At 34.9% G+C, this 15,111-nt stretch overlaps 1 protein-coding gene across 1 annotated transcript in view; it reads left to right on the top strand.

Moving 5' to 3' along the window:
* Positions 1-10,557, top strand: part of GCFC2 (GC-rich sequence DNA-binding factor 2) — a 72,271-nt gene extending 61,714 nt beyond the window's left edge. The window contains exons 13-17 of the mRNA XM_061210688.1: positions 1,489-1,565; positions 3,049-3,115; positions 5,077-5,223; positions 8,074-8,198; positions 9,032-10,557. Of these exons, the coding sequence (XP_061066671.1) occupies positions 1,489-1,565; positions 3,049-3,115; positions 5,077-5,223; positions 8,074-8,198; positions 9,032-9,149 (534 nt within the window). The 3' untranslated portion in view covers positions 9,150-10,557. The remainder of the gene's footprint in view (positions 1-1,488; positions 1,566-3,048; positions 3,116-5,076; positions 5,224-8,073; positions 8,199-9,031) is intronic.
* The last annotated feature ends 4,554 nt before the right edge of the window (positions 10,558-15,111 follow it).

Genomic DNA, 15,111 nt, shown 5'->3' with positions numbered 1-15,111 from the left:
TAAGAAACAAAAATTAATATGGAAATATTTATCAAGGCTGAGATTCAAAATCATTTATATTAAGTGGAAAAAAATCAAAGCATAATTGTATTTTAAAAGAATTCAAAATGTTTGAGAGAGTAAAAGAAAATTGAGTTTTTATTTGTTTTTAATGTTAATATTGATATGCAGCCATTTGAGGAATATGTTACAGATATTTAAGTGAAAAGAGAAACAAGACTTCAGTTAGATATACCTTTTATGAAAAAATATATTTGGTTGAATTCTACATTTATGAGTAACTTAATTAGTATAGGGTATATGACAGCATAATTTGTGCTACACACATTGTCACTGACTTAAAAAAATAACTTTCCCTCTAGTATGTAGTATGCTGTTTCCATTTTTCAAATATGGATTCCTTTTTTAAGTGTAAGACCAGTATCTTATTATAGAAATTTTTATCCTAGTACAAAGACTGATACCATTGTAGGATATTTTCAGCCTACCTTTTATTTCAGAATTATAATACTAATGGACATGTACACTCGTATCCTACTTCTTCCACTTAAATATTAAACATTTAAATTTGCATGTTACTACAGTCTTCATAAACTTTAGCTAAATACTTCATGCACTGGATGGACATAACATGTCCTTAAAAGTTCCCATGATTCAATGTTTTGGTTATTTTCAATTTTTGATATACAAACAATAAAATGAGTTTGCCAAAGTGAATATACTATGTCAAAGGATATTGACAAACCAGTGAAGAAACTGTATTTAAAAAGCATCTACAAATCAATAAGAGATAGAACCTAATTTAAATTAAAAAAAAAAAAAAAACAGATATGTAGACAAGCAGCTTAATTGGGTACTTTGCAAAGGGGCATATCCAAATGGTAAATAAGAATATGAGAAGATGCTCAACATCACATTACTCAATAGGAAAATAAAAATTAAAACATAATAAAATATGACTACATACCAGAATTGCAAGCATTTAAAAACCCTAAAAATACCAGGATTTAGTAAGGGTGTAGAGAAACAGGATTTCTCATACATGGCTAGTGGGAATATAAATGGGATACCACTGTTTCAGAAAACAATTTGGCATTCTGTACAAAGTTGAACATATAAACATGAACTGTATTCCAGCAGTTCCATCTCTACATATATCCATTAGAATTGTATACCTATGCATACTAAAAGACATGTTCTACAAGAAGTTTTATAGCAACATGATTCATAGTAACCCCTAAACTGAAGACCGTTAAAATAAATGTTCCATCATGCAACAGAATATTGTGCTGCAGTGAAAAGGCACCAACTACTGCAACATGCAACAACATGGATGAATGAAGTTCTCTTGTACCTAATTGATAGTTATTTTAACACCTAAGTCTGTGAGTGTGTACAAATTTGCACTATTCTGTTAAAATTGCTTCTTTTGGTAAACACATTTCTACCTGTAACTATCAGTGATGCTTTTAATTTTTTTTAAAATAGGATTTACTTAAACCCATTGTTTCAAGAATGAAGAAGGCAATAGATGATGATGTTTTTATTCCTCTATATCCAGAGAGGTAAGAGTTGCTAATTTCTAGATTTTATGAAATAGTTACTCCTGCAATACAGATTTATTTAAGAGTGTAATGTAGAAGAAACTAACAGTATTAAGTGGTTTCAAAACACACATACCTATTAAGATGCAAATTGAGATTTCAACAAATATTTTTCAGTCACCTTTTATATTGCCGTGTATGATGTCTGGCACTTGGACATAGGTTTTAGGGGTTTTTTTTGGTTGGGGGTGGTGGTTGTTTTTTAATGATATTCCTAAGAACATGACAGTTGGCATGGCAGAGTGGTTAGAAACACAGATTCTGGAGCCCAGATTCACCATTACTAGATATTTGACCTTGGGCCTTTCTGTGCATCAGTGTCCTTGTATATAAAATTGGGCATTAAATTAATGCCTGCCTCACAGGACGTTGTGAAGATGAAGGGAGTGCTCAGAACAATGCCTGACACAGAAAGCCCAGCATAAGGCCTGGAACATCACTGAGGGGCCAGAAACTGCATCTTTGAATTCTATATTTACCTTTAAATGATCAAACAAGTAGTATTTGATACATATTCTTATATTTGCTAAGAAGGCATCAGTTATAGTAATGGACCATGAACTGAAGCTGTAGAGTACTTACAGGATGGAAGAGTTGTATGGAAAGAAAAGAAAGGAACTTCTAAGCTTGCTAGTTAATGTGAATCCTGAAGAGATGCCTGCGTGTAAAAATTCCCCCCCAGTAAGGTTTGTAATATTTTAGATAAGTAATATAGTCCCATGGTTAAAAAGTATGAATGTGTATTTTTAAATTTTGTTTATGTTTAAAATGAAAAGTCTTACTCCCTCCCATTCCTGACCTCCATCCACCCAGTTTTTGCCCTTCCTTCTCTGTACACATACATGCATGCAAGAATGCTCAATGTTGGTAAATTATTTTACCTTTTCAGAATTTCTTTATGCAATTAGAATTAAATACTTATAGAATTTTAATACTTACAATGCAATTAGAATTAATCTTATTTTCCTCTCCTTTTTTATATATTTACTTATAAAGTAAGTATATTGTAGTCATAACCATTGTTTTGTACCTTCCTTTTTTGACTTAGTACATCTTTGAGATCTTTTTATGTCGTCACATAAGTTGTTTCCTCAGTCTTTTTTAAGCTGCACAATATGCCATTATATAGATGTACTGTAATTGATGAGCATGTAAGCAGTAAACCATTACTAACAAGGTTGGGAATAATTTTATGGACATATTATTCTGTACATGTGGAAATGTATCTGCAGAAGGCATTCTCAGACATGGATTTATTGAGTCAAAAGTGTGCATGCATTTGTAATTTTAGTAGATATCACCAGAGCACCTCCCTTTATATTCTGTTAAGGCTTAGCTTGGTTGATTTTAAAAAAACAAAACCATTCAGTTTTTTAAACTCTGTTTCTGAAAGATGAACAGTCATTTGCATTTTCTTCTTTCTCTTTCTTTTGCTTCAAATTAGTGCTGTAGAAAACAGAATGTCACCACATTCAAAGTTCCAAGAAAGACAGTTCTGGTCAGGTCTAAAGGTAAGCAGAAAACGGCAGAAATAAAAATAATTGTTTTTATTTTTTAAAAAGTTTACTATAGAGTGAAGATCAGCAAAATTCTGTAAAGGACCAGACAGTAAATATTTTAAGCTTTGTAGGTCATATGGTCTCTGTTGAACTGTTCAGCTCCGCCACTGTAGTACAAATAGTCATAGACAATATGTAAACAAATGAGCACATGTCTTTGGTTCAGTAAACTTTACTATCATTTAAAATTATAAAAACCATTCTTGGGACTTCCCTGGCAGTCCAGTGGTTAAGACTCCACGCTGCCAATGCAGGGGCCCAGGTTTGATCCCTGGTCAGGGAACTAGATCCCCCATGCCACAACTAAGAGTCCACATGCCACAACTAAAAGAGCCCACGTGCCACAGTCCCACGTGCTGCAATGAAGATCCCTCATGCCGCAACTAAGACCTGACACAGCCAAATAAATAAATAAATATTTTAATACATACATAAATAAATAAATAAACATTCTTAGTTCACCAACTCTACAAAAACAGGCAGTAAGCTGTATTTAACTCACAAGCCATAGTTGTCTCACCCCTGGTCTAAACGATACAGGATGAAGTCGGTGCTAAGTCAGTGGCAAAGGAAGGTAAGGAAAAGATGGATTCAAAAGATATTAATTACGTGTGAACAATGTAGGGTGTTAGTCAAGTTTTTGACTTTGGCAACCTGGTAACTTATGATGACATTCTTTGAGGGCGTTGGAGGGGTTACAGGAAGAAGAAAAGGTTTGGGAGGAGAGATAAGATCTGTTTTGGACATGGTGAATTTAAGATATCTATGGGACAAATGGAGGCAATTGGATATATGAGTCTGAGTTGCAGGGGACAGATCTGAGCTGGAGATTTGGGAGTCAACCACATATAGGCAGTATTTGGAGGCATGGTCATGAATAACAACCTCTGAGGAGATTGCATGAAGCATGAGAAGAAGGCTAAGGATAGACCCTTGGGAGATACTGAGATAAGAGGTGGGCAGAGAAAATGGAGTCTTCAGAGAGGCCTTAAGAATGAGTTGTGAAACTAAGAATGGTCATAAGAGAGTGGCATCAGGGAAACTAAGTGAAGGGCTTTCAAGAACGAAGACAGAGTGTTAATGCCACTGAAGAGAATTGGAAGGAAGACTGAAATTTTTTTACTGGATTTGATGATGGTAAGGTAATGGGTGACCTCAGCAAGAACAATTTTGATAGGGTGAATCAATACTTGTCATGTGGTTGAGTCAGGAAAAAGGCTTTTCAGGAAGAGGGAGCAACATCAAAAATGACGTTGTGAAAAGGCATTGCATATTAGTACAATTGGATGTAGTTTAGCACCTAGCGTGATAAATATATTACTGGAAAGAAAGTGGAAGATACCATAAAATTCACAGAAAGATCTGCATTTAGAGGAGGGAAATGCAACCCATGTTACTTTTATTAGATTTTCTTAAAAGTATTTTACCCAAGGTATCTCCAAAGTCACAGATTATTATTAATCTTATTTTCTATATTAAAGCAGTGAGGTTCTCAGGTTTGATTGATTTCTCAAGGTCACACATTGGTAACAGTAGCACTGGCTTTAACAGGAGTGCTTTTATGAATCCTGAGGTCCTGCGGTCTTGTATCTGATGGCCCGAGCCTCCAGGAGAGTATGGATTGAGAAGGAAGATTATTGATCAGGAAAGGCTCCAGCAAGGTAATTTGAAATAGATTTTGAGCGGTTGTCCTAAAAAAATGAAAATAGGATGAACAAATATATGGAGGTTGGAAAGAATCAGGTGTTTATTCAGAAATGTTTTCTGTTGATTCTAAAATTGACAGTTCCAACAGTGCCAATTGTAGTGAGAGCTTAAAAGAGTTTGACCAACCTTTTTATGTTTGTTGGATACTATTACGGTTTTCCTTTGAGAAAAGGTACATAGTCACTTGACATTTTATTGTGTTTTAGCTCTTCCGCAATATTCTTCTTTGGAATGAACTCCTCCCAGAAGACACCTTGCAAGAGCTAGGACTAGGGAAGCTGCTGAATCGTTATCTTATTATAGCTCTTCTCAATGCCATACCTGGGCCAGATGTTGTTAAAAAGTGCAACCAGGTAAGTTGTATAGAAACTGATTCTAATTTTATCATTTTTAAAATTTAGTTATTAAAATCAGTTTTGTAGCAAAATAATTAAAATTGTGGTACTCACATTAACAACAAATTAATTTAACAGACTAGAAACCCAGAAGAACCCAGTATTTAAAAAAAGTATACTGGTTAACTGTTTACAAAATGAATGTTAGATCCTCACCTCTCACTACATACCAATGTAAATTACAGGTGAAGTAAAGAATTAAGTGTAAAAATATGAAACTATAAAATATTGTACTAAGAAGATAAATGACTATACCTGATGTTAAGGGAGTCCTTTCTGAACTTAAAAGCAAAAATGGTGAGAAAAAATAATAGATTTGACAAAAATATAAAACTTCAGTAAATCAAAAATGTATCAGGATTATTTGATTATTGTTAAAACTGGAAGATGGGTTCATTGGGCTCACTATACTTATTCTTTCTCCTGTTGTTTATGTTTGAAATTTTCTATAACGAAAAGTTAAAAAGAAAGTTGAAAAACAGAGAAATAAGTTACAATGCATAACGAGGATAAATACCCACATTTTTAAAAAGCAGTAAACAATTCAAATATTCTTATTGAAAATGACCAAAAGACATGCAACATGGTGAATTGCCTAATTCACCAAAGAAAGAATATGCAAAGATAACTTCTGAACATGTGGAAAATATTAACAGTACTAATAATCAGAGAATTGCAAATAATACACTAAGGATATTGTTTTTACCTGTTATGCTGGCAAACTTTTTGCTGTTATTTCCATTATAATTCCCAGTATTGTCATAAGCACAGGGAAACAACAGCCCCACATCATTCCAGGGATACCATTCATCTAGAACGTGTGGAGTGGCAATTCTGGGAAATAGTTTCTGAACTGTGGAAAGAGGAATACAACTCTGGAGACTATTTTGGAATGATTGATATAAAACCTTTAAAGTTTATACCCTTTTACTTAGCAGTTTTACTTCTAGGAAATTATCCTATGTTAAAAAATCAGATGTGCATAAAGGTTTCTACATACAAAGAATATTATTGTAGCATTATTTATAATAGAAGACAGTTGGAAAGAATCTAAATGTCTAAAAACATTAGTGTCTATCCATAAGATAAAAGTCATGAGGAAAATTTTTTAAGAATGTGGGAAAATATTTACATCCTTAAATAAATTTTTTAAAAATATAAATATATATGTAACGTTATTTAGCAGTTCCTAGACAACCTCCATTTTTCTAGCTGTGGTTTTTATTTCATGTAGTTTTAAACTACATTATCTACCAGAAATTTCAATCATCATCCATCCTATGTGTGTTTCAGGTTTCAGTTTAGTTCTCTTTGACCATAGGCTCTACTATACAGAAGTAAGGAAGAGGATATATGACATTCTTTCCACAGCTTGTGGCCAGAAAACCAGGCCAAGACAATGTGTTTATAAGTCCCAGGATCATTTATGGAAAAGCTAGATAGTTCCTTCAGAATTTTATTGAGACTTGTGGTACAAAACAAGGGGAAAGCAAGTGCAAACGACATTAAATTCCAAGCCAGTAAGGGCTGGTTTTTAAACTTTAAAAAGATACAGTTTGCATAATAAGACTTATAGGACTTTCTGCCTTAGGCAATCAGTGTGTCTGTATTTTTTCTGGATAATTGAAAAAGGTGATTAAAAAATAGGATAAATCATTTTCCTCAACTGTGTTTTCAGTGTTGACCAGTCAGATTTATTTTAGAAAGAGTGCATTCCAGAACTTTCATTTAACATATTTTATAATATATATATGGTGCAACTTTCTACTTTCTAGAAGTACGTACTGATCTTGATCTTACCAACTATAGCAAAACCAAGAATTTCTTTAAATAGTATGATCTCAGATTTTTCCTTGCTCCCATTCTCTCTCCTTTTTAAAAAAAATTCTTCCTTCTGCTATGAGGAAGTTTTTCTTTTCTTTTTTATTTTGTTAACATTTTTCTTTTTTTCCAAAACTTTTCCCCAAATCATGTATTACCTTTGGCATGATGATGATAAGTGTTGTTTGGGGTTTTTTTCACCCCAAAAGAAAAAAATGAATGCACATACATTGACTCTTTATGCTGCCATGGACATTTAAAGCAATGTATTAAATTACAAGAAAATCAAAGCCATAATTAATTTTTTTCACTCAGTGTATCTTAGAATGACCTTGATTTATTTGTTCATGTAGATTATACACAAACTCACCCAATTTCTTACTGTGAAATCATATTAAATGTACCTATTTTATACAGTTGACCCTTGAACAACACAGGTTTGAACTGCATGGGTCCACTTCTACATGGATTGTTTCAATAAATACATACTAGAGTACTACACAATCCACAGCTGGTTGAATCCTTGGATGCAGAACCACAGATATGGAGGGCCGACTGTAAAGTTAATACACTGATTTTCAATTGTGAATGGGTCACTGCCCGTAACTCCCTGCATTGTTTAAGGGTCAAATGTAGGTATGTTAACTAAAAGTGTTTTGTGTCTACACATTTCTGGTGTTTAGTTATAAATGTTTTGTACAATGTAATCGCTCAGGAATACAGAGTATTGAAAGTATCACAAGTACTAGGAAGTATTTATAAAGAGTAGTCTATTTTAAGCTCTCGGTATCAAAATATGATTTTTTTTAAAGTATAAAACCTTGACAAATAAAGGGGAAATTCTCAAAAGTTATTTAACCGTGAACTATAAAATGGAAGACTAATACTCAACCAACATGAGTACTATGAGGATTAAATGAAATTATGTTAGCTAAAGTCCTCAGATAATAACTGTCATTATTAAAAATAATGTGTTTTGATTATCAGATAGCAGCATGTTTACCAGAAAAATGGTTCCAAAATTCTGCCATGAGAACATCTTTTCCCCAGCTAGAAAACTTCATCCAGTTTTTACTGCAGTCTGCACGTAAATTATCTACAAGTGAAATCAGGTAATGCATATTTTATTTGTACCTCCATAAGCATAGTTTAGGGTTCCGTTCTCAGCAATTTTTAGAAAGATTTGTACTTTACTTTTAAAAATCTGAGACTGTCACTGAAGAGTTAGGAGATATTTTCATGTATGACCTTTAGAATCACTCAATATTTTATATTCACACCTCATGCATATTAGTTCATATTTTTAAATGTAAATCTCTTCCAAAATAAGCACTTCCAGAAAACTGTATCACAGGGGAATTTAAAATTAAAACTATAAATCAAAAGCCTCTTAACAAGCATGTTTTTAATGTCTTCTTAATTTTCCTAGCCATTTCAAAATCTCAACATTTGTTAAGTACAGGTCTGCAACCTGGCGTTTACCCAGCAGTAGCTAGATCTCCGTTTTGGATATCTCATTCACAGCACTAGATGTTTAAGGACTTAAATACAGTGATATTCTGGTAAACCACCTCTCCAAAAAGAAAAAAAAGTTAAAACCTCAAATTGTAGCATTTGATGATATCTGTGGATAAATACTGCTGCCAGGATAGCCCATATAAGCTGCGGGTAGCAGCAAACCACAACTCAGATTTCTGATAGATTTGCTCTGTGCTTTTCTCCTTTTTTATAGTCATTCACATTAAAATTTGCCAGAATACCTCCACTAATAGCCTGTATTGGAACTTCATGATTATGTGGAGAAGGTAGCATCTAAATATTTTATGCTATTTTAGATATTGGCATAAGGTAAAGTTTTTGTTTCAGATTAACTACTTATGATTCACTGTGCCCTTACACATTGCATTTCTAAGAGGGAAAATGCTTTTTTGTTGTTTTTTTTCAGGGATGAAGTCAAAGAAATAATTCTTATTCTGGTGAAAATAAAAGCTTTGAATCAAGCAGAATCCTTCATAGAAGAATATCACCTAGACCATCTTAAATCAGTAATTAAAGAAGTTTGAGTGAACTTTATAGGAAAGTACTAAAATGAGGTTTTAATATAGTCACACTTGGCTCTTTTGCTTGGAGAAAGAAGAAAAAAAAAAAAAAAAGTGTTGCCACTTCTTTATTCCCAGTAATGGAGGGGAGGATTTGCAAAACCCGAAAAGCAAGGACTCTGTCTTTCCATTCCTTCCACCTTCTACCTTCTGGTATCATGACAGGCTGCCCCTTTTTTTGCGGTGTTTGCAGGAATTAGACACACAGGAACAGTAAGAGTTTAACATATTTCCATTTCCATTTGATTTTTCCATCGACTTTTCCAGCTTAAGAAAGGAGTTGAAGGAAGCTTGTTATAGCTGTTTGGCTTTGGTTGGTCTTCTGTCCTGAACCATAAAAACCTCTTTTAGTTCTCTTCATTTTAACTATCTCTGTTTACAAATGAGTTTAAATGAAAATCTTAATCGTGATGAATTACTTGTTAAGTATTCTGATTAAGGCATTTTAGGGCTTTTGATAACTAATGCTTGTCAAATTGTTCTTCAGAAATGTGTACTAATGTATTGTACCAACAGAAGTCTAAGGAAGGCCAATGAATCTCTACCAGCAATAGGTATTATCATTTTTTTTTAACTCATTGGCACTTAATAGGTGAAAAAAATCTTATTTTAATTATTTGTTTTGGCTATTAGAGAGTGACTACTTGTTTTTTGGCCATTTGTAATTCTTTTTGAAATATCTGTTCATCTTTTTCTTATGGATTTGTAAGAGCTTTATATTTTAAAGATACTGATGTTCTGGGAATTCCCTGGCATCCAGTGGTTAGGGCTCTGCACTTTCACTGCCGAGGTCACAGGTTCGATCCCTGGTCGGGGAACTAAGATCCCGCAAGCCACACAGCACGGCCAAAAATAAAAACAAAAACAAAACAAAAAACAAAACAAAGATACTCATGTTTTGGCTGTGCTATGTTATAGTTTCCCTCATTTGCCATTTTCTTTAAATTTGTGTATGTTTTTGGTGTACTAAGTTATCGCTTGTTAGGTAGTTACTATTTTTTGTTGTGGTTGTTTTGTCATTGGTGGTAGGCCTAGACAGGAAACAAGTATTTTAAATATTCAGCACAGCGACTTCCCTGGTGGCGCAGTGGTTAAGAATCCGCCTGCCAATGCAGGGGACACGGGTTCAATCCCGGGTCTGGGAAGATCCCACATGCCATGGAGCAACTAAGCCTGTGTGCCACAACTACTGAAGCCTGCACACCTAGAGCCTGTGCTCCGCAACAAGAGAAGCCACCGCAGTGAGAAGCCCCCATGCACCACAATGAAGAGTAGCCCCTGCTCACCGCAACTAGAGAAAGCCTGTGTGCAACAACAAAGACCCAATGCAGCCAAAAATAAAAATAAATAAAATTAATTTATTAAAAATAAATATTCAGCACATGTGATTCATTTTCTAATAAAAAATTTGTGTGATTAAGAAAGTGAGGCAAGGTCATTGAATCAAAAAGAAATTGAGGGATTTCCCTGGTGGTCCAGCGGTTAAGAATCCACCTTCAGATGCGGGGGACTCAGGTTCGATCCTGGCTGGGGAACTAAGATCCCACATGCCATGGGGCAACTAGGCCTGTGTGCGGCAACTAGTGAGAGGCTCTAAACAAAGAGCCCCGCGCGCTGCAATGAAGACCCAGCACAGCCAAAAAAAAAAAAAGTTCTTTGTGGCACTCTCAATAACTATAAAATAAAAACTTTGAAACATGCTATGTGTATGAGAGTTTAAAAAAAAAAAAAAAATTGAGAACATTTTTCAAAGTGAGTTTACTAAAATAATTTCTGTTAAATCTATTTGTTTAAATAACTTGAGGGCCATCCTAAATGTATTATGCAAATTGTTGCCCAAAAGACAATCAGGAAAAAATTGATTATGTGTAGGATTTGAGCATGTGGCCTCTGACATTATCACCCCTAGTTTTGAAGCTGCATGTAATTTATTTTAGCAGGTTGGTGTGTGATTTCTACTGCAGTGAAGACTCATGATTCACTGGTATGAACAGTTTTTTAAAGTTTATTTTGGTTACACAAATTATGAAGAGTAGAATCTCATCTAGAAAATTCAAGCCATTGCTAAAAAGGATTTAGCATTCTTAACACAATTGTTGTTCCCAGAGGTAACTGCTGTTTTCCTTTTGTTATCCTTTCCGACCTTTTCTCTACTTAGAAAGTACATATGTGTGTATACACACACACAGACCTTTGTTTTTTATGTAAATGGCAGATACTTTATTGTGTATGAAATTTCTAACTTTTTTATTGTTAAAGTGTACATTTGAAATTTCCCTATAATTTTTGCATTTGTAATTAAAGGTGTGTTAGATGATCCCTTACATTTTTAACTTGGGCAGAGAGATTTCTCTTGATTTTTGTAGAGTGGAAAATATTAGAACTGCTTTTAAAACTAAATTGATTTAAATTCCCAATAGTTTTCAACGAAATTTCATTATGCTTGGAGTTTGAATCTCAGTATTTTTATGCATCATATACTATATCTGAGGATATTCAAAAACATTTGTGAAGCTTGCCTAATCCTCAGTGCAGAGTTCCTTTTTCCAACCCCCCCCCCTCTTTTTTTCCTGTTACTGTGAAATGGATGGAATGAAGGAGAGAAAACAACTAGCAAATACAAATCTTTGAGTTAGCAATTTATCTCACATCTCAATTCTCTCCCTGGGTTTTTTCAGCTTTTTGTTCACTTAATGTAAAATTTTTACAGAATCAGACAGATGACCTTTTTGTTTTTACTTCTTTCATATGGCTTTTAGGAACCTTTCAATGGCCATGAAAACATACCTCAGAACAATTGAGTTTTGCATTTGTTAGGCTTGTGATAAAATGATATTTACATAGATGACTCCTAAGAAATACTGTATGCGGTACAAAACCTGAAAAAGGTATTACAAGAAAAGAAAATAAACCAATATTCCTCATGAATATAGAAATAAAAATCCTTAAAATATTAGCAAATTGAACCCAGCAATGTATAAAAAGGAAAATACTAATACATCATGACCAAATAGGGTTTATTCCAGGAAGGCAAGTTTGGGTCAACATTAAAAATTTAATCAGTATAATTCACCTATGAACAGAATAAAAGAGGAAACCCATACAGTCATCTCAATGATTACAGGAAAAGCACTGGACAAAATTCAACACCCTCCCTCCCACAGTACAAAAACAGGAATATAAATTCTTTAATAAAGAGCATCTGCAAAAGAACATCCACACTTAACATCATACTTAATGGTAAAATATTAAAGCAAGGATGTCTGCTCTCACCATTTCTGTTCATCCTTGTTCTGTAGGTCCTAACCATGCAATCAGTCAAGAAAAAGGCATAAAGATTAAAACACAAGAGTCGTCATTCACAAATCACAGGATTGTTTATGTAGAAAACCTTAGGCACTCTACAAAAAAAAAAAATCAGAACCAATAAGTGAATTTAGCAAGATCTTACAAATATTAAAGTCCAGGGGCATGCTAGTGATTTAACTGGAAACAAATTTTTAAAACAACACTTCAGTAGCAGTGAAAAACATCAAATTCCTGGGAACAAACCTATAGAAAGACTTTGCACTGAGGAGTACGAAAATTGCTGAGAAAAAAAATACGTTTAACCTAAATAAAGGCTTTCCTGGTGGCGCAGTGGTTAAGAATCCACCTGCCAATGCAGGGGACACGGATTCGAGCCCTGGTCTGGGAAGATCCCACATGCCGTGGAGCAATTAAGCCCGGGCACCACAACTACTAAGCCTGAGCTCTAGAGCCCGCAAGCCATGACTACTGAGCCCACGTGCCACAACTACTGAAGCCCACACACCTAGAGCCCGTGCTCTGCAGCAAGAAGCCACTGCAATGAGAAGCCTGCACACTGCAATGAAGAGTAGCCCCACTCACCGTAACTAGAGAAAGCCCACGCACAGCAATGAAGACCCAACGCAGCCAAAAATAATTAATTAAACCTAAATAAAAAAATGTATCATATTCATGAATTGGAAAACTCAGTTATTGTTTAAGGTATCTTCTCCCCATATTGATTAATAGGTATGCAGTCCCTGCCAAAATTCTATCAGGCTTTAAAAAAAAAAAAAAAAAAGAACAAAGACTGGTTGATTAAAATATTAAAATTAAAGTTTATGGGACTTGCCTCGTGGCTCAGTGGTTAAGAATCCACCTGCCAATGCAGGGGACATGGGATCGATCCCTGGTCTGGGAAGATCCCACATGCTACAGAGCAACTAAGCCCGTGCACCACAACTACTGAGCCTACCCTCTAGAGCCAGCGAGCTGCAACTACTGAAGCCCATGCGCTCTAGGGCCTGCATGCTGCAACTACTGAGCCCACATGCTGGGACTTCCCTGGTGGCACAGTGGTTAAGAATCTGCCTGACAATGCAGGGGACACAGGTTCGAGCCCTGGTCCAGGAAGATCCCGCATGCCATGGAGCAACTAAGCCCATGCACCACAACTACTGAGTCTAGAGCCTGCGAGCCACAACTACTGAGCCCACGTGCCTATAGCCCATGCTCTGCAACAACAGAAGCAACCACAATGAGAAGCCCACGCACCGCAATGAAGAGTAGCCCCCACTTGCTGCAACTAGAGGAAGCCTGTGTGCAGCAATGAAGACCCTATGCAGCCAAAAAATAAAAAAATAATAAAGTTTATGTAGATGTACAGTGACCTTAAAATAGCCAACCGATCTTGAAACGGAAGAACAAGTTGGAAGACTTGCTCGTTCTGGTTTCAGGACTTACTATAAAGCTACAGTAATCAAGACTATGATATTAGGATAAGAATAAATTAATACATCAATGGAACAGAATCAAGAGTCCAGAAATAGACCTAAACATATATAATCAATTTTTGACCACAGTGTCAAGTTAATACAGTGGGAAAAGGAGAATATAACAGTTATTGGTGGAACAACTGAATAACTATTAAATAAGATGAGCCTCAACCCTTAACTTTCCACACACGCACACAGGTGAATCATAGATCTAAATGTAAAGCCCAGAGACAAAAGGTTGCAGGGAGAAACATAGACTGTGTTTGACCCTGGAGTAGGTAAAGATTTTTTTGGGGTAGGACACAGAAGGCACCAACAAAGAAAGAAAAAAAGGATAAGTTGGACTTAATCAAAATTTTAAATTTATTCAAAAGTATTCTATATCTTAGGTCAGCTGGGAAGTACAAATTAAAAGTACAATGATACACCAGTTCACATCCACTAGAATGACTGAAAAAGACTAATATCAACAAATGCTGCCAAGAATATGAAGCCATTGGAACACTCCTAGTTTGCTGATGGAAGTGTAAAATGGAACAACCACTTTGGAAAACTGTTCATCAGTTTCTTATTAAAGGTAAACATTTACTAACCATACAACTCAGCAATACCACTCCTACATATTTACCTAAGAAAATAAAAATATGTTCACAAGAAAAGCTTGTACAAGAGTGTTGATAGGAGCCTTATTAAAAATAGCCCAAAACTGTAACCAAAATGGATAAAGTGGTGGATTCATACAGTGGAAAACTACTCAACATTAGAAATAAACTAATGTATACAATAAGTAAACCTCAAAAGCATCATTAAATGAAAGCAGTTAGGTAAGAATACATTATGACTCAATGTATGTTAAATATAAGAACAGCCATAATTAAAATGATGGAAGAATGAAAAAAGACAAGGTAACTTTCAGTAGTGATGGAAATGCTCTATGTCTTGATTTGCATGGTGGATACATGGGTACACTCAGTTGTTAAAAATTCAAAGAGAAAACCCAAGATCTGTGTATTTCACTGTACATTAATTATGCATCAATTTTTTAAATATCTTGTTAAGTCAGACAAGTGTCTGGAATAGTGAACTATCTCTGGTAGTGTTACAGATGGGCTGAGCACCATTGAAGACCTTACTTCATGAGA

Source organism: Eubalaena glacialis, chromosome 14 (genome assembly GCF_028564815.1).
Source record: "Eubalaena glacialis isolate mEubGla1 chromosome 14, mEubGla1.1.hap2.+ XY, whole genome shotgun sequence".
Lineage (NCBI taxonomy): Eukaryota > Metazoa > Chordata > Mammalia > Artiodactyla > Balaenidae > Eubalaena > Eubalaena glacialis.
This window is presented reverse-complemented; position numbering and strand designations above follow the sequence as displayed.